Source organism: Triturus cristatus, chromosome 3_2 (assembly GCF_964204655.1).
Source record: "Triturus cristatus chromosome 3_2, aTriCri1.1, whole genome shotgun sequence".
NCBI classification, from domain to species: domain Eukaryota; kingdom Metazoa; phylum Chordata; class Amphibia; order Caudata; family Salamandridae; genus Triturus; species Triturus cristatus.
The window spans coordinates 849,468,809-849,495,601 of NC_140584.1; the positions used below are offsets into that span (position 1 = coordinate 849,468,809).

The window sequence follows — 26,793 nt, forward strand, 5'->3', positions numbered from 1 at the left end:
AAAGGTTTTCTTGTATGACACTATTACAGTGTATGTTCTCTTTTACAGAGTTTATGTCTAAGATTTTTTTTGTACAAGATAAACCTATGTAATTTTGGCATGTTGCCCTATTGAAATTGTGTATTGCATATTTATGTGTTTATATACATGTAGATAGAGATGACGTGGGAATGCTAGGCGCTTGTAATTTCCCAACATACACATATATATGTGTATATTTCTTTATGCTCCGGGTTCCCGCACATGGGCGGGGATTATTCAATGCTTATGACTATTGATGAGTATCCCCTGGAAGAGAAGGTATTATCTACGTTTACCTCTGCCTACCTTTGGGGATCCAGTGGACTCTGTGCACACTATACCCTACTCGCGTATAGTATATACAGAGCCAGCTTCCTACAATGGTATGTAGTGTGGGATTCCGAAAACACATTGATAGGAAGGAAAAAATATAGCTTACACCTCTACGATGTTTGACTAGGAACAGGAGACAAAAGCTGAATATCTCTAAAAGCAGCATAAAATAAACAGCTGAAGAAAAACGTTTAACACTTTATGGATGGTAAGGGGAAAACTAGACAATTCATGACTAAGGAGACAGCCTGCAAAATGTAATACTGAAACCAACCTACTCTGAGAGAGGCTCAAAGACCGTCTACTACCTAACATCTAAAATTAGAAACATTCAATCTCGGAAAATTAGAAGCATTTAATCTCCTCCATATAAACACAGACAAAAAACATGACAAAGGCCACCCTCAGGAGTTGGTCCTAGACATTTGGGCCAAGTTTCAGAACCACTGTGCAGAGTAAATGGCGCAAAATGCAGCAGGCTCAGTGATAGGTTCTTACCTTTACGGCTTTGAGCAGCCCGACTGAACTCATAACCAGTGAAGCAGTTTGAGGAACCAATATAAGGACAGCAATTGATGGATTACCAGGCAATAGTGCCCCACAGTCAGTTGGTTTTACATTGACTTTCTACTAGGCCAACCAGGGCGTTGGTACATCCATTGGCATCAGTTTTTACCTACTTCTGGCAAACCCAAAATATAACCAAATCAAAGATGGAATCTACTCTCACATTGATCTTGAAAACAGAGAAGGATGAACGATTGCAGATCATATAGACAGATAGCAGTGCTAAATTACAATGTGAAGATATTTATTAAAGTTATTGTTAACTGGATTACCCTGATGTGAGCAACCCCGATCTTCACACAGCAGTCTTTTTGTCAAGCCTAGGAGGACCTGGGACAATAACAAGCTGGCAGCGACTATGGTATATATTGCAGAACACATCGATAGGATACCTTTTTCTTTAGATGCCGAAAAGGGACTCACTAGGATTGAAGAGAACTACGTAAATCGAACTAATCTGATCCTCACATGAAAACATACATACATGATAATTATGTAGGGCTGTGAGAAAGTGCACTCTTTCTTGCATGGTATCCCCCCACTTTTTGCTGAATTGCTGATGTACTTTGACTGAGTGTGCCCTGGGCTCCTGCCAATCAGGTACACAGGGCCTGTGTTCCTTCCCTAAAACTGCTTTAAAGCCTAGACCCAATTGGCAACTCTGGCCACATGTCAGCCCCTGGTAAATGGTACCATAGGTACCAAGGGCACTGTGACCAGAGAAGGCCCCTAAGGACTGCAGCACTTATTGTGCCACTCTTAGAGGCCCTGTACCCTGACACACACAAACTGCCTTTGCAGGCTGAACAAAACAAAGACGACATGGCACACATCCCTGTGTGCCATGTCCACAAACCACTGCCGTGGCACAAATCAGTCACCCCTCTAGCTTGGTGCCCTATGCCAGTGGTGAGGGTACAGGTGCATGAGCCCTACAGTGCCCAGCTCCATTCCTGGGCCCTGTAAGCACAGTGCTGCCATTAAGAGTATATGGTGCTGGGAGATTGTCATTACGAACTCCACAGCACCATAATGGCTGCACTGAAGACTGGGAAGTTTGGTATCAAACTTCTCAGCACATTAAACCCACACTGATGCCAGTGTGGGATTTAATGTGAAATGCGCGACAGAGGGCATCTTAGAGATGCCCCCTAAAACTCGTCCAACTCCCAGTGACCTGACTTAGTTGCTGCGCAGGCTGCCACCACCAGACATGTTTCTGGACCCCTGGGTCGAGAGCTTGCTGCTCTCGGGGGCCTGAAACAATGCACATCCTGGGACGAGGTGCCAAGCCTCCTCCCCCCGGATGGGCAGGGTTCACGAAGGAGAAGCTTCAAAGGTATGCCGCCTTTGTGAGTTTCTCCAGACCACTTGCTGTACTCAGCAACTGGTCGCCACTAGTTCTACCCCCCACTTTGGGCGGGAGACCCGACGGGAAAAACAAGTGAGGAAGAGAGGTGTGCCCACCTCTGCCAACTCCACCCCTAAGGTGGGGGAGGCGAGGTGAAGCACAACCTCCAGTCCCCGTCATCTTGAGGATGGGGGGACCCAGCCACCCAGGGACAGGCTCCTGCCCCCCTCCCACTGGAGAGTGGCAGAAAAGGGGGTGTACCCAGCCCAGGGAAGGGACCCATTGGTCCCTGCCCTTTACCTACCTGTAATGCCCCTAAATTTAGTATTATGGGGCACCCTGAACCATACTTCCTCAGCTCCAGCAACGACAAGAAAAGAAGAAGAGGAAGAAGGACGAGAAGCCGAGCAGAGCGAACAAGAGGACGACACCCACTGACTTGGCCCCAGCCTGTAAGTAAGTGGGTTTCTGTTGCAGTAACCCCCCCTTTTTTGCCTAATAGCTGATGCACTTTTCCTTGTTGTGCCCTGGGCTCCTGCCAATCAGGTGCCCAGGGCCTGTGTTCCTTCCCTGAAAACTGCCTAACAGCCAAAACCCAAATTGGCAAACCCTGGCCACATGTCAGCCCCTGGTAAATGGTACCCTAGGTACCCAGGGCCTTGTGACCAGGGAAGGCCTCTAAGGGCTGCAGCACTCATTGTGCCACCCTTAGAGGCCCTGTACCCTAACACACACCCACTGCTCTTGCAGGCTGAGTGTCTGGATTCAAGACAGAGCAGAGAGTCGACATGGCACACATCCCTGTTTGCCATGCCCACAACCTACACTGCCCTGGCATACATTAGCCACCCCTCTAGCTGGGTGCCCTATGCCAGTGGTGTGGGCACAGAGGCAGGAGCCCTGTGCCCCTACAGTACCCAGGTCCATTCCTGGGTCCTGTAAGTGCAGTGCTGCCAGCTAAGAGTATATGGTGCTGGGAGCTTGTCAAACACGAACTCCACAGCACCATAATGGCAGCACTTAAGACTGAGAAGTTTGGTATCAAACTGCTCAGCACATTAAATCCACACTGATGCCAGTGTGTGATTTAATGTACAAAGCACCACAGAGGGCATCTTAGAGAGGCCCCCTGAAACCTAAACCTACAATCCACGTCTGTTCTGAGGCTGCCTAGGCTGCCACACAGCAGACATGTTGCTGGACCCCTGGGTAGGACAGCCCCTGCTCTCCTGAGTCTGCAACAATGCACATCCTGGGCGAGGTGCTAAATCTCCTCCCCCAGGATGGGCAGGGGGAAGCTTCAAAGGCATGCCGCCTCTGTGAGCTTCCCCAGGCCACTGCAACCCCCCACTCTGGCAGGAAGCTTGGCCGGAAACCCCAAATAAGGACAGGGGATGTGCCAGCCTGCCAACCCCACCCCTCAGGTGGGGGAGGCGAGGTGAACCACATCTCCGGGCTCTCGCCATCTTGAAGATGGGAAGCCCTGCCCAATCAGGACTAGGCTCCTGCCCCCCTCCCACAGGAGAGAGGCAGGATAGGGGGTGTACCCACCCCAGGACAGGGACCCATTGGCCCCTGCCCTTCACCTACCTGTAACGCCCCTAAATCTAGTATTTAGGGGCACCCTGAACCTTCCTTCCCCAAATCCCAGATTCCAAACTACAAAGAAGAGCAAGAAGAAAGAAGACCTGCTCTGCAGCTACTAAAAAGAGGAAGACACCAACTGCTTTGCCCCCAGCCCTACCGGCCTGTCGACCCTCGAACCTGCTCCTGCTCCAACCCAGCATCTCTTGTTCCCAGCAACCTCACAAACACCGGAGGACCTGGCTACCTCTTGGCTCTAAGCCCCTGAGACTCCCATGAGTAGAGGCTCTACTCAAAACCTATCTCTAATCCCTCGCAGCAGCCCGGAACCGCGAACACAGCACACTCTGCACCAGCCAAGCCTGGCCAGTGCCGGAGTGAACAAAGACCCTGAGGACGACCCCACGGCGACTGTGACCCCGAGTCCGGCACCCAAGGACCTCCCTTGACACTCCTGAAGAAGCCTGCAGCCTCAGAACAAGGTGCCCCCCCAACCGCGATCAACAGAGGGTAAGATTTCCCGAAACCAAAAGGCACCCCTGCACGCGGCGCCCCACAGCCCCCTGTGCCCAATCCCGGGGTACCTACCTATCCTCCAACTACCCAACTTACCTCTCGAAGTGGTGGTGGCACCTGAAGAGTCCTCGTCCCCGAGCTTGCAGTCTTTTTCTAAACCGGAGATTTCCCATTGAAATCAATTGAGCGCCCGAAGGCTCAAAAGCACTCTGCACCCAGCCGCCCGAGTGGCCCTGGCAGTGAAAACTCTACACCTACCTACTTCCCCACTTGCCCGGAGTAAGTGACCAGGAGCCCAGCTCCCACAGCCGTGTGGCTTGCCAGTCAGCAGCCACCAATTAAGGCCCCCCTATCCCTCATAGGATAAAATTGGGCCTAACTCTCTCTGCACCCGGCCGCTCTAGAGCCGCTGAGGGTGAACCAACTGTACCTACCTGACCGTGGGGGACCCCTGAGTCTATGCCCAGAACCTCAACTCTGCCAGTCGAGAACTTACCCTTAAACCGCAAACTCTATTTTCCTCATAGGGTAACATTGACTGGCTTTTTCCTGAAATTTCTTCTAAGTGTGGACTTTTCAAATCTTAAAAAATTCACCAAAAATCAGCCGAGTAACGAAAACGAAATTACTCACCTGCTCTTAGGTGAGCTCCCAGTGCTGGATCTTGGTGCCCAGCACTGACTCTGAAAAATACTTACAACTGTACTTTCCCTTAACTCAATTTTCTTCCATAGGAAACCATTGACTGTTTTTCTGTGAAATTTCTTCTAAGTGTCGATTTCTGCAATCTTTAAATATTCTTCAAAAATCGTATAATATCTGAAAACGTAATTACTTACCTGTTTTGGATAAAGGACCCAGTACTGAGTCTAGGCACCCAGTACTGGATTACAAAAGTAACGAGAACATACTGTACCTGTAACCTGAATTTTCTTCAATAGGGAATCATTGACTGTTTTCTTTGAAATATTTTCCAAGTGTCAACTTTTAAAATAGCTAAATATTGTTTAAAAATCATTACAGTAATTAAGTCGACTTTCATCACTTGATTTTGAGTACTGACCCCGGACTGAATCTAGGATCCAGTCCTGGAATTCCAAAAGTAATCCTAAAAGTAATCTGTGGCAAATAAAATGAAACTTCCTTTGAACTCAATGCAGTATTGTGTTTAAAATAGTGTTGCCTATTGCAACCATTTGTAACTGTTTACAAAAATCAATTACATCTTGCAAAAGTATTTATATAAAGCATCTCATTCGGAGTATATTTTAATTCCTATTGTTGGTTCTAAAATAAAACAAGCATATATTTTTTATATATAAACCATTGGCCTAGAGTTCAGTTCTTGAGTGTGTAAGACCATTTGCTGACTGAGTGTGTACAACAAATGCTTCACACTGTCCTCTGATACTGCCTTACTGCTCGACCAAGCTACCACTTTAGAGAGTAAGGTTATATCTGACTTTAGCCTCTGTCAAACCCTTGGGGACTGTGAACTCTGTACACCCTGTACCTATTTGGGAACAGTATATACAGAACCACTTTCTCACCCAGCCCTATAGGCCTGTCTACCCTCAAACCTGCTCCTGCAAAACCCCGGCGTGTCTAGCAGCCAGCAACCTCAAAAACCCCAGAGGACCTGCCTGCATTCGCCTTCCAAGCTGCTTCTCCCGTGAACACCGGACGTGTTTGAACTGCAGCTTCTGGTGCCAGCTATAAACCGCGAATCCAGCACACTCTGCTCCCGCCGAGCCCGGCTTGTGTTTGAGTGAACAAACACCACGAGGAGGTCCCCCTGGCGAGCCGGACCTGAGATCCGGCGACCCCTGACCTGCCTCAAGCCTCCAGACGACGCCTGCAGCCTCAATCCAGGAGACCCCCCTACCACGACCAGAGTGGGTAAGAAAATCTGACGTCCAAAGGCACCCCTGCACCCGTCGCCCCACGGCCTTGTGTGCCCAACCCATTGGTGCATAACTATCCCTCTACATCCCAGCTTTCCCCTCAAAGTGGTGGTCACTCCTGGAAGATCTTCGTTCCCGAGCCTGCAGTGTTTCTTTGTTCCGGAGAATCTCCATTTAATTCAACAGGGCACCCGACCTCAAAACTGCACCCTGCTGCCCTAGAGCCGCTGAGGGTGCCCTTTAGGTGCTAACTTTGTCCCCAACGTGCCCTGAGCTTAACCCTAGGAGCTTTGCTCCCACAACCTTGTGGCCTGCTTGCCAGCAGCCACCAACCGGAGTCCCCCTATGCCCTATAGGATAACATTGGGCCTCAACACTCTACACCCGGCCGCTCGAGTGCCGCTGAAGGTGCAAAACAGTGCATCACTGACCCTGGGAGATCCCCGAGTCTAACCCCAGAACCCTAACTCAAAAGACCGATTACTTACCTTGAAACCGATAACTCATTTTTCCTCTTAGCATAACATTGACACTTTTTCTCTCAAAAAAATTCGAAGTGACGACTTTTGAAAACTGCAAATATTCCTTAAAGGTCAGCCGATTAACCAAAACGCATTTCTCGAATGTTTTCGAAAAAATGTCCCAGTGCGGAATCCAGGATCCAGCACTGAGTAAGCAAAAGTAACGATAACCTAACTTACCTTGCTGAGTGAATTTCCTCCCATAGGATAACACTGGTGATTCTATGTGAAAAAGTTGAAATACAATAATACAATAATATTCCTTAAAAATCATACCTTTAACCAAAATCCATTTACTCACCTGTTTTCAGAAAATGTCCCAGGGCTGAATCTAGGATCCAGTCCTGTGGTTAGAAAAGTAATCTGATAAGTAATTAACTGCATTTTACTTAAAAAGCCCATTCAATTGAATGTAGTATATCTGCAATGTGTTGCAAACTGCTTTCTTAAACCTGTAATCAAAACCAGTACCAGTTATACTGCAATTCTGAACTGGGTTCAAACAAGTCAATTACTACTGCAAAGTCTTTATATGCTTACCTGTACCAGGCTTGCTTGGTTCTAGATATAAAACAGTATATTTTTTATACAAAACAATTGGCCTTGTGTTTAGTTCTTGAGTGTGTGAGACCATTTGCTGACTGAGTGTGTACAACAAATGCTTTACACTGTCCTCTGATACTGCCTTACTGCTCAACCAAGCTACCACTTTGGAGAGTAAGGTTCTATCTAACTTTAACCTCTGTCAAACCTCTGGAGACTCTATACACACTGTACCTCACTTTGGTGAAGTATATATAGAGCCAGTTTCTTACAAGGGCTGACTCCAAAAGTCAATAATTTAAGGGGAACTTGCAGAGAAAATTAAGTTTACAAGAGGCATATATAGGGGTGCCCAATCTCTCCCTTGCTCTTCACCCTTTCCAAGGAACCATTTGTTCAAAAATGAGGGCAACCCCAGGAAACTAGGGATTGCAGAGTGATTGCATAAATGCACAAGTTACTTACCTTCGGTAACGATATATCTGTAAGAAACATTAGTTAGTTAGATTCCTTACCTTAGAATATCCCCAGGCGTCAGCCTGGATCCGGAAAGATATTTCGTCAGCAATACCCTTGCGCGTCGGTTGGCGTCGTCTGCGGCTCCGCCTCCGTCGTTATGATCGCCGGAATGACGAAGTACTTAGACCCTGCCCTCGCGCGCTGACGTCAGTTCTGTACATATCTTTCCGCGCCAGGAACGCAGACCCATGCAAGAAACCGACACTGGTGCCATGAAACTAGGGTCCTGAAAGGGATGACCTTAACCCTAGATATCGGGTTCGCAGAAGGGGGAGGATGAGTGGGGTGGGAAGGAATCTAACTAAAGTTTCTTACAGATGTATCGTTACCGAAGGTAAGTAACTTGTGCATCTGAAAGAAACACGCTAGTTAGATTCCTTACCTTAGAATAGATACCCCAGCAATACCAACCCCGGTGGTGGGTCTGCGAACCAAGATCACACCAGGAAGTCCTGGAGAACGGAATGGCCAAAGAAGCCGTCTCTCCGGACTTGGCTGTCCAGGCAGTAATGCTTGGCAAACGTGTGCAGCGAGGCCCACGTAGTTGCTCGACAAATGTCCTGCAGAGGGACTCCCCGTCCCAATGCAGTAGTAGCCGCTGTGGCCCGAGTGGAATGGACCCTCAGCCCCACAGGAGGATCCGTCTTAGCAAAGGAATAACAGACCTTAATGCACAAAATGACCCACCTAGAGATGGTGCGCTTGTGCACTGCCGCCCCTTCTTAGCGCCCACGTAGCCCACGAAGAATTGGTCGTACACCCAGAACTGTTTTGTGCGATCCAGATAGAAGGAGAGCGCACGTTTTGGGTCCAGACGTTGGAGCCTCTCTTCCTCTTTCGAGGGATGCGGAGGCGGAAAGAAGGTGGGTAAGGTAACGGACTGCCCGATGTGAAAGGCAGTAACCACTTTAGGAAGAAAAGAGAGGCAAGTCCTCAGAACAACCTTGTCATGATGGACAGAGAGGAAAGGAGGTTTAGAAGAGAGAGCCTGGAGCTCACTCACTCTTCTGGCAGAGGGGATGGCAACCAGCAAAGCAGTCTTGAGAGTCAGAAGACGAAGAGGACAGTTGTGAAGTGGCTCAAAGGGAGCGCAGATCAGATAAGTTAACACCAGATTCAAGTCCCACTGAGGCATTACAAAGGGAACAGGGGGAACATGTGAGTAATGCCTTTTAAGAATCTATTTACAACAGGGGACTTGAAAAGAGAAGGCTGATCAGGAAGCCTCAAGAAGGCTGAAACAGCTGAAAGATATCCCTTGATGGTGCCCAGAGCAGAGCCCTGCTGGGCCGGGGAAAGAAGAAAGAGGAGAACCTCCGAAAAAAGGGCAGAAAGGGGATCCACAGGCTTTGCTGTGCACCATGCCACAAATTTGTTCCACCTGCAGGCGTACACCGTTTTAGTGGAGGGACGCCTGGCTGCCAGAATGACATCACAGACTTCAGGAGGCAAGTCAAATGGCATCAACTGCCGCCGCTCAATCTCCACGCATGGAGGTGGAGGCTGGACAGGTTCGGGTGGAGGACCGTCCCCTGCTGCTGCGACAGGAGGTCCTCCTGAAGAGGCAGTCGAATCGGGGGGTCGACTGAGGATGTGGTCCGTCGGCTACACTGACTACTTTGGTGGTGGAAACGAGAGTTCGAGCCTCGAGGTCGCGTCCACATCCTGTGATTCTGGGCAAATCACTTAATCTCCCGATGCCTGAATGTGTAATGTAAATACGGTGCTCATGTAAAGCACTCCAATACCTTCGGGTCGAGTTCGCGCTATATAAATATGCAAAAAAGATCAATTGACAGACTGAGTAGCTCGGAATACAAGTACCTTCGTGCCCAATCCAGAGCCACAAGGATGACTTGGGCCCGGTTGCACCTGATGATCTTCAGCACTCTGGGCAGAAGTGGTATAGGCGGAAAGGCGTATAACAGACCGCAACTCCACTCGCGAAGAAAAGCGTCTGAGCGAGTGCCGCCTTGGAAATTCCAAAGCGCAGAACTGATGACATTGCGCGTTCTCTTCGGTGGCGAATAGATCTAACCAAGGCTCTCCCCACTGCCGAAAGAGGCCTTGCGCAACGTCCGAGTTCAGACGCCATTCGTAATCCATCATGCACCGGCGGCTGAGTTCGTCCGCCCTGGCGTTCAGAGAGCCCGCCAGGTGTTTAACCACCAGGGTGATGCCCTGATGTTCCCGCCATGTCCAGAGGCGCAGAGCCTTCTGACAAAGTGTCCACGACCCCACCCAGCCCTCTTTGTTGCAATACCACATGGCGGTGGTGTTGTCCGTGAACACCTGCACTACACTTCCCCGGACAGAGGGAAGGAATGCCTTCAGTGCAAGATGGATCGCCCGCTACTCCAATAGGTTGATATGGAGCCGGGCCTCCGCCGGAGCCCAGATGCCTCTGATCCCCGCCTCTCCCATGTGGCCCCCCCATCCCAGGAGGGACGCATCCGTCACCACTACATGCTCTGGTTGGGGTAGGGAGAGAGATCTGCCACTGACCCAATCGCGGTCCGTGAGCCACCACTGCAACTGTCTTGCAGTGCCCTCCGAGATCAGGACGTTGCCCTGATGTTGAGCCCACTGGAACGTCAGGTCCCACTGCAGAGCCTGCATCCGCCACCTGGCGTGATGTACCAGCAGGATGCAGGAGGCCATCAGACCCAGCAGCCATAGGGCCATCCTGACCGAAACTCGGGATAAAGGATGAAAGATTGAAATCGGAGCCTGAATATCCCGAACCCGCTGTTCGGGAGGGAAAACCCGCAACTGCGCCGAGTCCAGAACCGCTCCGATGAAGAGCTTCTGGGAGGGACTCAGATGTGACTTCGGCACGTTGATGGAGAACCCCAGCAAATGCAGGAGGTCGGCCGTAGTCTGGAGGTGGGAGACGACTAGTCGGGGCGAGCCCGCCTTCAACAACCAGTCGTCGAGATAGGGGAAGACTGCAACCCCTAATCTGTGCAGATGAGCTGCGACCACCGCCATCACTTTTGTGAACTCCCTAGGGGCACTGGTGAGGCCGAAGGGGAGCGCGGTAAACTGAAAGTGCTCGTGGCCTACCGTGAACCGCAGATAACACCGGTGGGCCGGCAGGACGGGGATGTGGAAATAGGCGTCCTGCAAGTCCAACGCTACCATCCAGTCTCCAGGGTCTAGGGCAGCCAGAACCTGAGCTAAAGTCAGCATCTTTAACTTCTCCTTCCGGAGGAAGGCGTTGACGCTCCTGAGGTCCAAGATAGGCGTAGGCCCCCTTTGCCCTTCTTGGGAAACAGAAAGTAGTGGGGTTAACAACCGCGTCCTACTTCTGGGCCAGGAACGCGCTTGATGGCTCCTTTGGCCAAGTGGTCCGTAACTTCCTCCTGCAGAAGTTGCAAGTGATCCCCCGACATGCGGTGGTACTGCGGTGGCATGGCTGGAGGGGTCGCCCCGAAGGGGAGGGAGTAGCCCCTTCGGACGATTTGCCGCACCCACCTGTCCGAAGTGATGGTACCACAGTGGAGCAGGTTATGGCGAACTCTGCCTCCCACTGGCGTGGAATGGGCCTGAAAGCTCGGACTAGGAAGACTTTGAAGCAGATGCTGCGGGAGCAGATGTGGACTGGCCGGCTCTCTGTCCCCCTGCTCCACGTCCGCGTTGAGGCTGGTTCTGTGCAGCCTGTGGCTGGACGAACGGGTGGGGGCACCCCTTCCTTGGCCATGAAAGGGGCGAAAAGCAGAAGTTTGCTGGCGCTGGGCCGACAGGCCCAAGGACTTGGCCGTAGCCCTGGAGTCCTTAAAGCGCTCCAGCGCGCTATCCGCTTTGTCGCCAAAAAGGCAACGGCCATCAAAGGACATGTCCATGAGAGTGCTCTGTACATCCCCTGAAAAGTTTGTGGACCTCAGCCAGGCGTGAAGAAGAATCGCCACCGTCGTGGCAATCGCTCTACCCAGCGTGGTGTCAAGTCCACATCGGATGGAATTCCGTGCTGCAGCACGCCCCTCAGCACGAGCCTGGGCGAGCAGTATCCTGGCCTCCTCTGGACACTGGGGCAGCACGTCCACCACCGTATCCCACAGAGTGGGTGTAACGGTCCAAAAGGCACGTGGTATTAATGGACCGCAACCCCAGACTGAGGGAGGAAAACAGTTTCTTGCCAAACTGATCCATCCTGTTGGATTCCCGATCCAGAAGTGCGGACGGGAAGGCTGTTTGGGACGTGGAGGCCTGGATAACCAGACTCTCAGGGGTGGGGTGTACGGACAGAAAGCTGGGGTCGCCCGGAGCTGGGCAGTGGCGCCGGGCCACGTTCCGATCCACAGGAGAGACTGTGGAGGGCTTGGACCAAGTACCCATCAGAACGTCGGTGAGGGCCTCATTAAACTGCAGCGGAGGCTTCGAAGAGCTTACTGGTGGTTGAAGCACCTCAGTGAGGAGGTTAGTCCTCAGGGCCGCTGCAGGGAGCTCCAGGCGCAAGGCCTGGGCTGCCCTGCGCAGTACCACAGCATAAGTCGCACCCTCCTCCGTAGCCACGGAAGGAGGAGAGATGAAACCAGTGTCAGGCGAAGTGTCGAGACCACTGGCATCCCCCAGCTCATCTGCCCAGTCCTGACTTAACTGGCACTGCTGTGCCAGAGGGTCCTCAGACCCTTGCAAGTCCTCCTCTTCATCCGTCTCCTGGTAAACAGGCAGAAATGACAGAGCCGGGTCATAGATGAAAGGCTCACCCATCGACGCCGTACCCGGACTGAAACTAGTGATGGTGTCGTCCGAGGACGGCGTCAGGAGCGACACCATGGGGGTCAGCGCCAGCGGAGGAGTCTTGAGGTCAACTGGCGTCGACCGGGATCCAGGCCTGGATCCCACGGGGACCAGCGGCATCGGGACCTAAGTCGACGACGGCGCCGAAGCCGCCGGCTCGCTAGGACCCCCCGTCAGACATGCGGGGCCCGGAGGTGCGCCGGCAGGCCTCGATGCCGGAAAGAGACTCCTCATGGCCAAGAGGAAGTCTCGAATCTCGCCCGGAGTCGCATGAGGCCCAGGGACCGGAGGGTGTGGGGCCGGATGCGACTCCTGCGGCTCTTGAACCCTCGGCCGAGTCACGCGACCGTCGAGGGGAGTCGGAAGAGCGATGTCGCTTCTTCGACTTCTTTTTACCATGCCTCTACTTACCTGAGTGTGAGGACTTGGATCCCGACGAGCGGTGATGACTGCGGCTCCGCGACCGGTCCCTCGACTTCCTCCTTGACCAGTACCTCGAACGGCACGGAGCAGACTGCTGGATCTTGAGGAGCTTGCGGGACCGCTCCCACCTAACTTTCGAGGTCAAGGCTCGACAGTCGGGGCACTACTTGTCATCATGGTCGGCCCCAAGACAGTAGAGACACCGATGGTGGGAGTCGGTAACCGACATCAGTCGGTGACAGACATCACACGGCTTGAACCCGGGCATCCCTACCGGCACCAGGAGTCGAAGTCGACTCGTAAAAGATAGACAAAAATGTCTAAAAAGTTAGTCAAAAAATTACTAAGGGTACGCTCTTCCCGGTTCTGCGCTTGCTGGATTGGAAAAAAGAAGAAGTGACGTCAGCGCACGAGGGCGGCGTCTAAGTACTCAGACGACCTCATTCCGGCGATCACGACGCCGACGACGGACGCGGAGCTGCAGACGACGCCTACTGAAGCGCAAGGGTACTGCTGACGAAAAATCTTTCCGGATGCAGCCTGACGCCTGGGGATGTTCTAAGGCAGAGGTCTTCAAACTTTTTGATGCAGAGACCCCCTTGTCAAACGTTTTTAGGCACAAGGACCCCCTTCTGATGAAAATTTCTAGATGCACATTTCTATAACCTAGTACTCCTCATCATAGACAACTATTGACAACCATAAACGCCCCAACTTCCACAGCAAATAATTTTTACGGTGGAGAAATAATATTAAAGCATTTAGCAAACCAAAGGTCCATGAGCGTGGGGGTGTATTCAAAGGTGTAGCTAAAAAAAAGGGCCTTATTAATGAGGAATTAGAGTAGTGCAGCGCCTCAAGTCTTCTTGCTGCATTGCCCTATGCTGATGTGAAAGGGTAGGAATGCACAGTATTTATAAAATACAGTGCATTCCTGTCCTTTTCCTTTGCGTTGGTGCATAAGTTGCTGCCTAGCACCAACATAGACAGGATTGTTTTTGTACAGGAAGGGGCACCTTTCTTCAAGACAACAATCCTGAAAGGTGTTTTCCTCTTTCGATGTGAGCTGCAGAATGCAGGACACATGGAATAAGGAAAAAAACGAGTAAAAATGAAACGATTTCTCCTCGTTACACCTCCACTGAGGAGGCACTTGTTTTTTGAGCTGCCCCAGGCTTACCTGTTTTTGTAAATATTGGGCAGCTTCAAAATGTATGGGTGTTGCTGCCCCACAGATTGAAGACCTCAGTTCTAATGTAAGGAATCTAACTAACGTGTTTCTATCAGATTGGTGTTATTCACCACCAATTTCCTATAATTTATCCCAAATCCCAAACAAACACTTCCAGAACTTCTAAAAGAGATAGAGATCTTTTGGGAGGACTCAGGCTTTAAAATCAGTCTGATGAAATCCACTAGCATGGGTATCCCGGACTGAATGACTGAGCAGGTACCGTTAAAAAGAAAAGGCTTGGCAGATACCCGTACACCAGAGGGATAGGAGTAATAAGGGTATGAATTAAATCCTGCCTTCCTGGAAATCTCAGCAAGTGTTGAAACAGTATCCAGAGTGGGTGACTTAATTGTTCGGTCACTTTTGTTAGAACAGGGTAATGGTGACTGGTCTTCTCAATCCGAATTTAAAGTAGTCTCCACCTGTCTGTGCTAAATTTTGTGGACTTTCAATGTTCAGTTAGAATTTTTTTAAAAGGCACTAGAAGTTGACTCCTTTCGTTTTCTACCTTCACCACAGATCTGGAACAAAAGTGCAAAATGCTAAATAATACTTCAGTAATGAGTGCAAGAGTTTCTGCAGAATATCCCCTACAGTGAGGAACAAAAACAGAAACTAGTTCTCTATAGTACTCAAAAACAACTACCACAGAGTTCAGAGAGTCTGGACAAGCAGAACTGTGGTTGCTGCAGGAGATTGTGGATACTGCATGGACTTATCTAACTCTCCAGACTGTCAGTCTTAATTGCCAATTTATTTGCACATCTTTTACACGCTTCAGGAAGAAGGATCCTCTTGTATAGCTGAAAAGAAGGTTGCAAAATATAGCTCTTTGAGACGTTCTCTGACCAAGAAGAGAAATGTATTGGTAAACCTAGATTTAAATTTATGATAGTATTAACTGCCGTAGACACCTATTCTAACAGCAGAGGATTCTTGTCTGAAGCGAATGATCACGCAAATCTATCAAAAACCAGGCTGAAGATAAGATTTCTAAAGTCTTACCTCTCCCTCCAGCGCCATCTTAAGTGTTTCCATTAGACCCAGTAGCTTATCCTTGGCTTCAGTAACCTCAAAAGAGGAGTCTGTTATCTCATTTCCCATTTTCAGCAGCATTGCTCTAGCGTCTACTTTTGTGGTTTCCAACTCCTCCTGAAGAACATCACGTTCTTTCCTTTCAATAAAAAGGAGAAAGAAAAAAAGAAAAAAATCTTAACCGCAGTACCATTCATCTTTAACAAGGAAACAATACTGACAAGTACATACAATTTTCCAGTTGATATAATTTATCGATTTGCATACTTGAATTAGCCGCCATCATCAGGCTAGGAATCATCTGTCAAGTTTTAAACAGAGGAGTATTAAAATCATATACATTAAACAAGAGTTTGTAGCACTTAAGCTTTTCCATACGGGTTCCACTGCAGCCACTGAAGGTGACTTAGTACTAAACTCACCCTAATGGACGTGTTACCTCATATTTTCAAAGCACAAGAGTGGGTAGAAGTACGCACATTCTTGTGAAGAGGTAAGATGTGTGGGTTGCATGTGAAACTATTAAATTAATAAATTTACCAATCAAAATTGTACCTGCAGATAATTTTTTCTCCTCCACCATTGGACCTTTCACGGATTCATATACCAGTATTTACACTAGCAATTAATACAAATTAAAATATGGATGGTGAGACTCTAGCCCACCTCAAAGAAACAAGTTTCTGGACACTGTCCCACATATGTAAGCCATGTTGCAGCTTTGCACATGATCACCAAAGGAACTCCAAAGAAAAGTGCAGGAATCACGGTCATGTCTCTAGTAATCCGCTTTTCACAACTAAAACGGGTCTTTCTGCTGAAATCAACTGAGCAATCCTTTGCTTAGAGATAGAGGGTCCAGTGTTCCCACTACCAAATGAACACATTTCATACCTTCGATAATGCTCTTTCTGGTGGATACACTAACTGCTGATACATCTTGCGGAAACTGCAATTGTGCTTTCTCAACAGTGGTAAAAAGATTTAGCCAGGGTTCTTTCCACTGCTGGAAGATACCCTGCGCTACTACAGAATGTAGACGCCAGTCATGGTGTGCCAGACTGTGCCTACGCAGCTCAGACTCGGGCACTAAGGGACCTTGCCAGGTGGTTCATTATGAGGAAGATGCCCTGGCACTCCAACTACCTCCTGGCACAAGAACCAGGACCCCACTCTGTCCTGCATGTTCCAGTAAGGCATGGCAGTGGTGTTGTCCAAGAGAATCCAGACCAGTCTCCTGATCAAAGCCACATGGGCCCACAACTTCAGCAAACTGATGTGGAGCCATCCCCCTCCACTGGAGGCCAGAATCCTCTGGTCTCCACCTTCACCAGCCCAGCAGGGACACGCCTCCAACATTGTCAGGTCAGTTATGGGTGTAGACTAAAGAGGGGTCTATTGTTGGACCAATTGTGTTCGAGCAGCCACCACTGCAAATCTCGAGCAGCCACCACTGCAAATCTCAAACAGCCTTCATAGGCACCTGGATGGCATCGGCAAGATTGCCTTATGGAATGTTAACATCCAATGCAGCACACCCACGTACCACCTGCCATAGCTGACTAGGAGGATTTGCAAGACTAATTCAAAGGCTCTTGACAAACACTTTCACCTGGATCCAGGACCAAGCTTGATAAAATCGGATCATAGCCCGATTGTCCTGGATTAACTGAGGAGACTTTGACTCATTTATAGTGAAACCCTACAATTTCAAAAGGTCACCATTGTCTGGAGGTGGTACATAATGGACTGCAGAGAGCATATCTTCCGTAACCAGTCTGAGGTGGAGGAAAACAGTTACACATGCCCTTCGAAGATGGGCAGTGAACACTGCCCTTACTTTTATGAACTGAAAATGCACAGCAAACTGAAAATTCTCCTGTCCTACTTAAACTACAAAGAACGCCTGTGGGACTGCAGGAGGGGAATATAAAAATACATGTTCTGCTAGAACATCCAGTGGCCTGGGTCCAGAGCAAGCAGGATCTGGACAAGCATGAGGATTTTTAATTTGTCATTCTGAAGGAAGGCAATCACGGGTCGAAGGTCCAGGATAGGCCTGAGGCCCAAGTCCTTTTTCATAATGAGGAATTACAAAAGTAACAACACTCTTCTTTCTGAGGCCACCACTCTGTCAATGGCACCCATGGAGAGCAACCAGTGCACCTCCTGTAACAGGATGGACGGGTGCTCATCCGAAAATCACCCTGGTGTGGGGAAGAGTGGGTGAGGAGGACATAAAAGGCAGGGCATAGCAATTTTGCACCATCTGTAAGACCCATCTGTTGGATGTAATGGCTTTTCGACTTGGGTGGAAATATTGACTTCTGCCCCCAACTGGCTGAGGATATGCTACTCAGGAAAACTAAAGTTGGATGGAAGAGGAATTGAAAGATTGGTGCCCCTGCTGACCCACACACTGCCTTCCAGACCCACATCACCTGCCTCAAAAGAACTGGGGTTTCTGTTGCATCACAGGTTGAGAAGGCTATGTCAGTTTATATGCCAGCCCTCTGGAATAACCTCTAAACTTTCAGACCTGATGCAAGAACTGTTTGGCAAGGGTTAAAAGCCCCACAGAACGTGCTGCACCCCTGTTTTCTTCGAAGTATAACAATGCAGTGTCTGCCTTATCACCAAAGAGGCGGGACCCATCAAAGGGCATAGCCGTTAAAGAGGCCTGAACATCTTTGGAGAATCCTGTGGAATGAATCCAAATGTATCTATGAAGGACAATACTGGTACTGACCTCGCTAGCCAGGCAATCCTGTGTGAATGAATTGGCCAAGGCCTGTCCATCAAGCCTTGTTTGGGCCAAAGAGACTAAGCTCATGCGGGACTGCCCGTAAGATCTCACTGGGCATATCTTAAAGGGCATGTGTGTGTAGCAAACCAGCAGACAACGAAAAGTTTCTTACCTGTCGGTGTAGTTTTGCAGCTTGAAGATCTTTCTGGATTCACTATGCTGTGCATTATTCCGCGATCTTGTGGTTGGGTCCGGATTCGTAGTCTTTTCTTTGTTTTGTTTTTTTTTTTTTTGCAGCCCAGCTGGGCGTCGACGTCCACCATTTGGTGCACCTCCCGTGACGTCGTCGTGCTTCCTGCGGAAGTCCCACCTTTGGGGCGCCATCTTCGGGTTCTTTTTTTCCCTGTTTTTTTTTTTTTTCTTTTTTTTTTTTTTTTTTAACCCTAGGCGATTGATTAATCCTTTTGTCCGTATTTCTGTACGTATCCACCTATTTGATCCTATCCATTTCACCCCCTCTTCCTCCAGCCTCATCTTCCTGGCGGAGGTGGGTGGGTTCGCTAGTGAATCCAGAAAGATCTTCAAGCTGCAAAACTACACCGACAGGTAAGAAACTTTTCGTTTTGCAGCGTGAATCTTTCTGGATTCACTATGCTGTGCATAGACTTTGTAGCGGTTTCCCTATTTTTGTGGTGGCTGGGTGGAAGATGATCGCTGGTCGTTGAAAATGTGTTGTAGCACCTTCTGTCCGACCTGTGCTTCCTTATTCATTTGAATGTCCACGCAGTAGTGCTTTGTGAACGTGTGCACAGATGCCCAAGTCGCTGCGAGACAAATGTCTTGGATGGGCGTGTTTGCCAGGAAGGCAACTGTGGCCCCCTTCTTCCTTGTGGAGTGAGCTTGTGGCCCCTCCGTTAGCTCCTGTCCAGCCTGTTTGTGACAGAATTGAATAGTGAGGGCAATCCACCTAGCGATGGTGCCCTTGGTCACTGGTCTACCCATGAAGCTAGTAGCAAAGGACACAAACAGCTGCTTCGACTTCCTGAGTTCCTTGGTTCTTTCAATGTAGTGCATCACCGCTCTTCTGGCATCGAGGGTGTGCAGGGCCTTTTCTGCGTTTGTAGTCGGGTTTTGGAAGAAACTCGGTATCTGGATACTCTGATTCATGTGAAACGCCGACACTACCTTGGGCATGAAGTGTGGGTCCGTCCTCAGGACTACCCTGTCCTTGTGAATTTGAATGTAGGGCTCCTGTAGCGTTAGTGCTTGAAGCTCGCTCACTCTGCGTAGTGAGGTTATGGCCACTAGAAAGGCAGTCTTCATCGTCAACATTTGTAGATTGGCCTTGTGAATGGGTTCAAACGGCGCCTTCATGAGCTCCGTCAGAACCACGTTTAAATTCCATGCCGGCGGTGGCAACCTTTTCGGGGGTGCCATTCTTTTGGCCCCCTCCATGAATCTCTTCACCACCTGCGAGCTGAAGAAACTTCCACCCTTCTCACCTCTGGTGTAGGCAACGATCGCTGCTAGGTGCACCCTTAGGGAGCTCGAGCAGAGGTTACTCTTTAGAAGGTGTGTGAGGTACCTCAGCACAGTTGAGTCTCTTGTCATTCTGTTGTGCAGGCCCTTCTTCCTGCACCACACCGTGAATCTCTTCCACTTTGCGCTGTAGCACTTTCTTGTAGTAGGTTTCCTTGCCTCCCGTAGCACTCGCATAGTGCTCTGAGGTAACCTTAGGTGTGCGAACTCTAGGTCTTCAGGAGCCATGCTGCTAGGTTGAGGGTCTCTGGCTCTGGGTGCAGGACCTCCCCGTTTTGCATTGAGAGCAGGTCTTTTCTTCTCTCGAACCTGTACGGATTGCCTTGCGCCATTTCTTGAATCTGTGAGAACCATGTCTGCCTCGCCCACTGTGGGGCCACCAGGATCAGAGTCATGTTGCTGGTTCTGCACTTGTCGAGCACTCTGTGCAACAGGGGAATCGGTGGAAAGGCGTAGGCAAATGTCCTCGACCAGCTTATCCATAGGGCATTTCCCTTGGATTGCTGATCTGGTTGCCTGGACGCGAAGCTTTGGCATTTTGCATTGTGGCGTGTTGCAAAAAGGTCTATTGTTGGAGTCCCCCATCTCCGGAAGAGTTTCTCCGTTTCCTGGCCATTGAGCTCCCACTCGTGTGATGCTGAGGTCTGCCTGCTTAGCCAGTCTGCCTCCACATTGTCCTTCCCCGGTAGGTGAATTGCCAGTAGATCTATCCTGAGAGGTATGGCCCATCTCCAAATCTCCTGAGCTAGGGATGAGAGGGGAAACGACTGTGTCCCCCCTTGTTTGTTGATGTAGAACATCGCCGTGGTGTTGTCTGTCTGTACCAACACCCTCTGCCCGCACAGGTGTCTCTGGAATGCCTTCAGGGCTAGCAGTATCGTTTTCAACTCGAGGTAGTTGATGTGGCGGACCGCGTCTGCCGGAGCCCATAGACCCCTCACTCTGAGGTTGTCCATGTGCGCTCCCCATCCCATCTGCGATGCGTCCGTGGTAATGGTCACTGTTGGGCTTGGTGGTGTCAGGCTTCTCCCTGTTGTTATGTTGTCTCTGTTCCACCAAGTTATCTCCTCCTGCACTGCGTGCGTAACAACCACTAGATCCTCCCAACTTCCGTTTGCTTGTGACCATTGCTGTTGCAGCCATTCCTGGAATGGTCTCATGTGCAGGCGTACATTCGGCACCAGCTGGATACAGGACGCCATCATCCCCATCATCTTGCTCACCGCCCTCACTGTCAGAGCTCGCCCCTTCTGGTAGAGCTGCGTCTCCTTCAGTAGGGCATCTGTCCTCCTGTCGCTGGGCACTACTGTACTGTTGAGGGAGTTGATCTGTGCCCCCAGGAAAATCTTTACCTGTTCCGGTTCCAGCGATGATTTTCCCCAGTGGATGGAAAATCCCAGATTTGTGAGGGTGTCCGTTACGCGTTTTGCGTGCCTCTCGCACTTCTCGCGTGAGTTTGCCTTGACCAGCCAGTCGTCCAAGTATGGGTATACGTGTATGCCCTGCTTTTGTAGGTGTGCCGCTACCGCCGACAGGCATTTTGTAAAGACCCTTGGCGCTGATTTTAATCCGAAGGCCAGGGTTGTGAACTGGTAGTGTTCCTGTTCGATGTTGAATCTTAGAAGGCCCTTGTGCCTTCTGTTTATTGGGATGTGGAGGTAGGCATCCTTGAGGTCCACAGTGACCATGAAGTCCCCTTCTCTTATCTGTGGCAGTACCTCCTGCAGTGAAGTCATTTTGAACCTTTGCGTTCTTATGAACTTGTTTAGGTAACGGAGGTCCAGTATGGGCCTGAGGTCTCCGTCTACCTTCGGAACCACGAAGTAGTTTGAGTAGACCCCTTTGTTGCGTTCCCCGAACGGCACTGCCTCTATGGCTCCCTTTTGTAGGAGTTTCCGCGTTTCCTCTCGGAGTATTGCCAGTTCTTGGGCAGATCTCTGTCTTCCTTTCGGTTTCCTGTTTGGAGGTCTTTTCTCCAAGTCTACGCAGTATCCGTACTGCACGATGTTCCGTATCCACTTGTCTGTGGTTATGCGCCGCCACTCCTGAAGGTAGAACCTCAGCCTTCCGCCTACTGGTGACGTATGCTCGTAGGCTCTTGAATCTTCTCTTCCCCCTGATGACACCTTTCTGCGCCTCACCCTTGGGGACTTGACGAGGGTAGGCGTCTTCTTGCGTGCTGAGTCACTTCGAGGAGGGCTGATCGCCCCCTCTCCTCCTCTGGCCACGTCCGTTCCCTCTCCCGCGAAAGGACTGGCCCCGAGGTTGATATTGCCAGCTTTGCTTCTGCTGACCTTGACCGTGACCTTCGCCCTGCTGACCTTGTTGGAACGCCTGGTGCGATGTCCCTTGTTGGCTTGCACCCCTACCGTAGGGTCTCCTCGAGGGATTACCTCGTCTCATTCCCCTCAGCTGTAGGGCCCCCATGGACCTCGCTGTCTCGTTTTCCTTCTTGAGCTGGGTGAGCTTTTCGTCCACCGTTGCTCCGAACAGTGCCTCTCCGTTGAAGGGGGTGCCAAGGATGTTGTTCTGCACTTCCGGTTTGAATCCCGAGATTCTTAGCCATGCATGCCTCCTCTCTGTGACCCCTATGGCCATGAGTCTTGCTGAAGTCTCTGCCCCATCCAACGCCGTCTTTATACAGGAGTTGGCGATGTTCTTTCCTTCATCCACCAGGTGAGAGGCTCTCTGGCGGTATTCTTCGGGGAGGTGCTTTACAAGCTCCCCCATCTCATCCCAGTGTTGGTATTGGTGTCTATTGAGGAGTGCATTCGAATTCGCCATGCGCCAGTGCATTGCGGCGTTCCTCTCGACCTTTCTGCCTGTGAGGTCGATCCTCCTGCTCTCTTTATCCGGAGGTGGGCCCGAAGTTGCTGGAACGTTGGCCCTTCTCCTGGCCGTGGAGGCTATGATGGAGTCTGCTGTGACGCTACCCTTGATGTAAGGTGGGTCCAGGGAGGAGTGCTTATATTTCTTCTCTGTCCTGGGTGTGATCGACCGGCAGGTGGCAGGCTCCTTGAAGGCTTCTCTCCCCTGGTTCATCACGCTTTGTAGCATGGGGAGGAACTGACTCCTAGTCTGGATGGGGAGCAGTGTTTCGACGAGAAAATCGGCTTTCGGCCTCTCCTCGTCGAGTTTGACGCCGAAGGCCAGTGCTGCGCTCTTCACCACCATATTGTATACCCCGATGTCGTCGGGTGGCGAAGGCCTCGAGGGGTACGTGTCCACGGGCTCCTCCGGGTTTTCGGTGTCGAGATCGTGCCATTCGACGTCGTTGCTGGTAGATGCCGCCGATTCGAAGAACGACTGTTGGTCCTCTTCCTCGGCTTCTTCCTCATAATAGGGCTCCTCCTCTTCTTCGAGATCCCTTGTCAGCCCTTCGGCGTCGAACTCCTCTTCGACCTCGACGACGTCCGCCGATGAAACTGTTGGAATCTTGAATTCCTTCATCCTGGCGTCGAACTCCTTCTTCCTTTGAAGGATGTTCTCCATTTCGGCCTCGAGCCGCCTCTTCTTTTTCTCCATTTCGGAGATGCTTTCGGCGTCGACCGCGGGTCTTTTCGATGAAACTTGCGTCGACGTCGAACGTTCTTTCTGCGTCGATCGGCCCGTTTCATGGGATGATTTCGACGACCCTTGCCTTTCGGCGTCTTTCTGCACCTGGGAGTCCTTTTGTAAGGATACGCTGGGCCTTTTGTCCGAAGTTCCCCCCTTGGACGTCGAAGCTTTCGGCGCCGGGGCTCCCTTCGTGGACTTTGACTCAGTTTTTCTCGAGTCACCCTCGTGTTGTCGAGGTACTTTTTGTTTTGCGCTCGACGATTCTCTTACCTCGTCTTCTTTTTTCTTGTCGGTCTCTACGACCGTGAAGTTTTCGGCTGTCTCGGCGACGTTGTCCTCGTCGTCTGAGGAGAGGCCCAGAGCGTAGAGCGTCGGGGGCTTCCCCTTGCCGTCCATGTTGGCGTTGGCCCTTCTCTGCCGCTCTCTCACCCTGAGTGTCTTCGGCGCGAAGGCTGAGCAGGCGTTGCAGTCGATACTCTGGTGATCGACCGGTAGGCAGAGGTTGCAGACCGGATGCTGGTCTCTCTGCGCGAACTTGTGGTGGCAGTTTGGGCAGAACTTGAATGGCGTCTTGTCCATTTCGCTCAGGGTCTCTGAGCGTGCATTCTCCAGGGCTGTCGAAGAAAAAGGCTCGCTGGTCCTCTTTCTTAGCGCTCCTGATGAAATCTGTTCAATTCCTGATGTCTTCTCTTATTCTATCGATGAAACTCGCTTTTCTTCCTTCTTCCTCCGAGTGAATTTCTGGAGCTTCCCGATGTCGATCCAGACCCAACGGCGGAAAAAAGAATCTGAAGATGGCGCCCCAAAGGTGGGACTTCCGCAGGAAGCACGACGACGTCACGGGAGGTGCACCAAATGGTGGACGTCGACGCCCACCTGGGCTACAAAAAAAAAAAAAAAAAAACAAAGAAAAGACTACGAATCCGGACCCAACCACAAGATCGCGGAATAATGCACAGCATAGTGAATCCAGAAAGATTCACGCTGCAAAACTGCATTTACCAACCGCAGTGCAAACTGGAGAAGCAAACCTGAATTTGCAAATAGCATCAATCCTCTTCAATTTCCTATCCAGAGGATGGCCAAGTAGCTATAAAGGCATCTGTAAGGGTATCATTAAAAGAAGGTAAGGGCTCAGATGTTGCTTAACAAGGCTGCAGAATTTCTGCCAGAATGTTTATTTTGGTCTTGGATGGTAGTTGTAATTCTAGTGCTTTGCTGCCCTCTGAATCATCACTGCAAATGAGGCACTCTCTTCCATTGGTGGCCCACGTGGCGAGTGAATCTCTGCCTAAGGAGATGTATCAAGCCCAAAGGCATTCTGTACACCAATGTATAAAACATTATCACTATAATGAGGGGGAAGCAAGCCATTCCAATCATTATCAACATCCTGGGGTTCCCACCTTCTGGCCTAGCATCAGAGTAAGAACTAAAAAGATAATGGTCTATCTGCTAGTAGTTGTGACATGGCAGCGGCACTGGGTTAGTCAGGCTAGATGACAAGTAGTTGAGTTAGGCCTGGGCGAAAATTTCGTGCCGTTCGCGGAAATTGCGATAATTTGACATTTTCGCGTTCCGCGGAGAGCGCGAAAATGTCAAAAATTCCGGTTTCCGCAGCTTGTCGATAATTTGTTTCTTGCTCGCGCTGTAAAATAATACATTCTCGCGCGCGCGATCGCCTTACCTGAATCCCTGCGTTCGCCGACAAGTTTTCTTGATCCGGTCGCATTCTCCATGAGATGTTGTATTGTTTTTAGCCATTTGCGCTGTCTCGCGACAGTTCGCGCCCGCAGTGACGTCATGCGTCGCGCGATCACGTCTTTCTTCTCGCGATCATGCACCTCGAGACAACTCAAAACAAGATGGCCGCGCCCGCAAGTAACCACTTGGGTAAGTTGGCGACCCGCAACCATGCAGAAAATCTCGCGAACATGCCGGAAAAAAACTTCCGCATCTTCGCGATATTTCCGCTTGTTTGCGATAATTTTAAACATTTTCGCGATAATTTGCGAAAGTTAATTTCGCAAATTCCGCCCACCCCTAGCTTTTGTAGTTTTGTAGCGACACAGTGGTCGAGCTCGAGCTGAAGTCAGTTTGGGGTCTACCATTGCTGTCGGAACTGAATCATCTTCCGAGGTCAGTGTCATTAGTACTGGTGCTGGGGTAGCAGCAACCGGCATGGATCTCAGGCCGGAGTTGAAGCCTATACTGGTTTTGGTACAGACCTGGTAACAGGTCTCAAAGGGACAGGCTGTGCTGGGAGGGACCCACCACCAGTATCCCTCCAAATGGAGGCCTCAGTGGTTGTGTGGGGCCCAAAGACGTCCCAAAGCGAGTTAGAGGCACACAAACAATTTGCAGCATGGTTCTTCTACATGGCTCTATCGGCAGCGAGGGTCGAAGAGGACCTGGGAAACTCTGGGCATATTGACAAATTCGTTCTGTGGCTAGAGACCTCGCAGACGTGCATCTGACATCATGATGCACATATACTTTCTCTTTGGAATCAAAGTGGCGTGATGGGTATGAGTCCAGCTTAACTTTCTTATGTTTGCACTTGACTTAATGGAGGACTTCCAGTGCAAAGCTGAAGCAGCCTCTGGACAGACACAAAGTCCACACCCGTGACTTGGAGCATGAGCAGGACTTTCGTGAAAGATGCGACAATGTGTAATCATCGACATACAACATTGGGTGTGTAGGAAAGTGCTCCTTCTTGACATGGTCACCCCCACCTATTTCCTGATATCTTATGCAATTTTGACTGAAGTGCACTGAGTTCCTTTTAACCAGGCCCCCCATGCCACTGCTCTTTTCCTAAAACAGGGTAAATATTCAATTGTGGCCCACCTTGCAAGACCATTAGCACCTCTGTACATCCCCCTGGTACCTAGGGCAGAGGAACTAATGAGTTCCTAAGGGATGCAGCCTGTCAAATTCGACGAGGACAACATCCCCTCACATGCTGTGGCAAAATTATGAAGTTGTCAGAAAACTGACAAAAGAGAGCAAAGCTCCAGATGACTGTCAGAAGGCAGAGTAAAAGAAACTCCGACATCAATGTGCAGTAGTGGCACTTACATGTGGCTCTGCTTGGCCACTTCCGGGTGTAGCTCAGAAAAAAACATGGAGTCACATAACACATGCCAGTATCATGCTGAGAACTGCTCTGAAAACAATCTCTGGATCCAGTCTGGTGTCTGGGGATATTCTAAAGCGAGGAATATGCAGTTAGTACCTTCAGGGCTGCAGCATGTTCACAATCGCTAGACTTGAAGGATCACATAAAAAGTTAGGAAGGAGCATTAGGACACTAAGATAAACCTGGAGTTAATCTTCAAACCAAGCTGTTTTCAGCTATGCAACGATGACATACCTGGATAACAAGATGGCAATTGTCTCAGCAATTTTCCAAGAGAGAGTTCATGTCTGCCTTATGAATGGAGTCTCTTAGATGGGTAATAAGATTTGTTAGGACCTACCTGACTTGAGTTACCTAGAGAGCAGATTTAGAAACCAATGGAGAGGCCCTGAAAGGCCCTACCACAAATTATTTAACTATGTATTCAGGTCTTAGCTTGCCTGATAAATCTTTAAATTGCCACAATGTATATCTGAATATAATATTATATTACAGGACTGAGTGTGCCAGT

General features: G+C 50.1%; 1 protein-coding gene across 4 annotated transcripts in view; it reads right to left on the reverse strand.

The window, feature by feature from the left end:
• Window positions 1-26,793, reverse strand: part of SPAG5 (sperm associated antigen 5) — a 577,046-nt gene that overhangs the window by 283,838 nt on the left and 266,415 nt on the right. For all 4 annotated transcript variants that reach the window (XM_085649122.1, XM_085649121.1, XM_085649120.1 and 1 more), the window contains one exon: window positions 15,265-15,433. In XM_085649122.1, coding sequence (XP_085505248.1) covers window positions 15,265-15,433 — 169 coding nt within the window. The remainder of the gene's footprint in view (window positions 1-15,264; window positions 15,434-26,793) is intronic.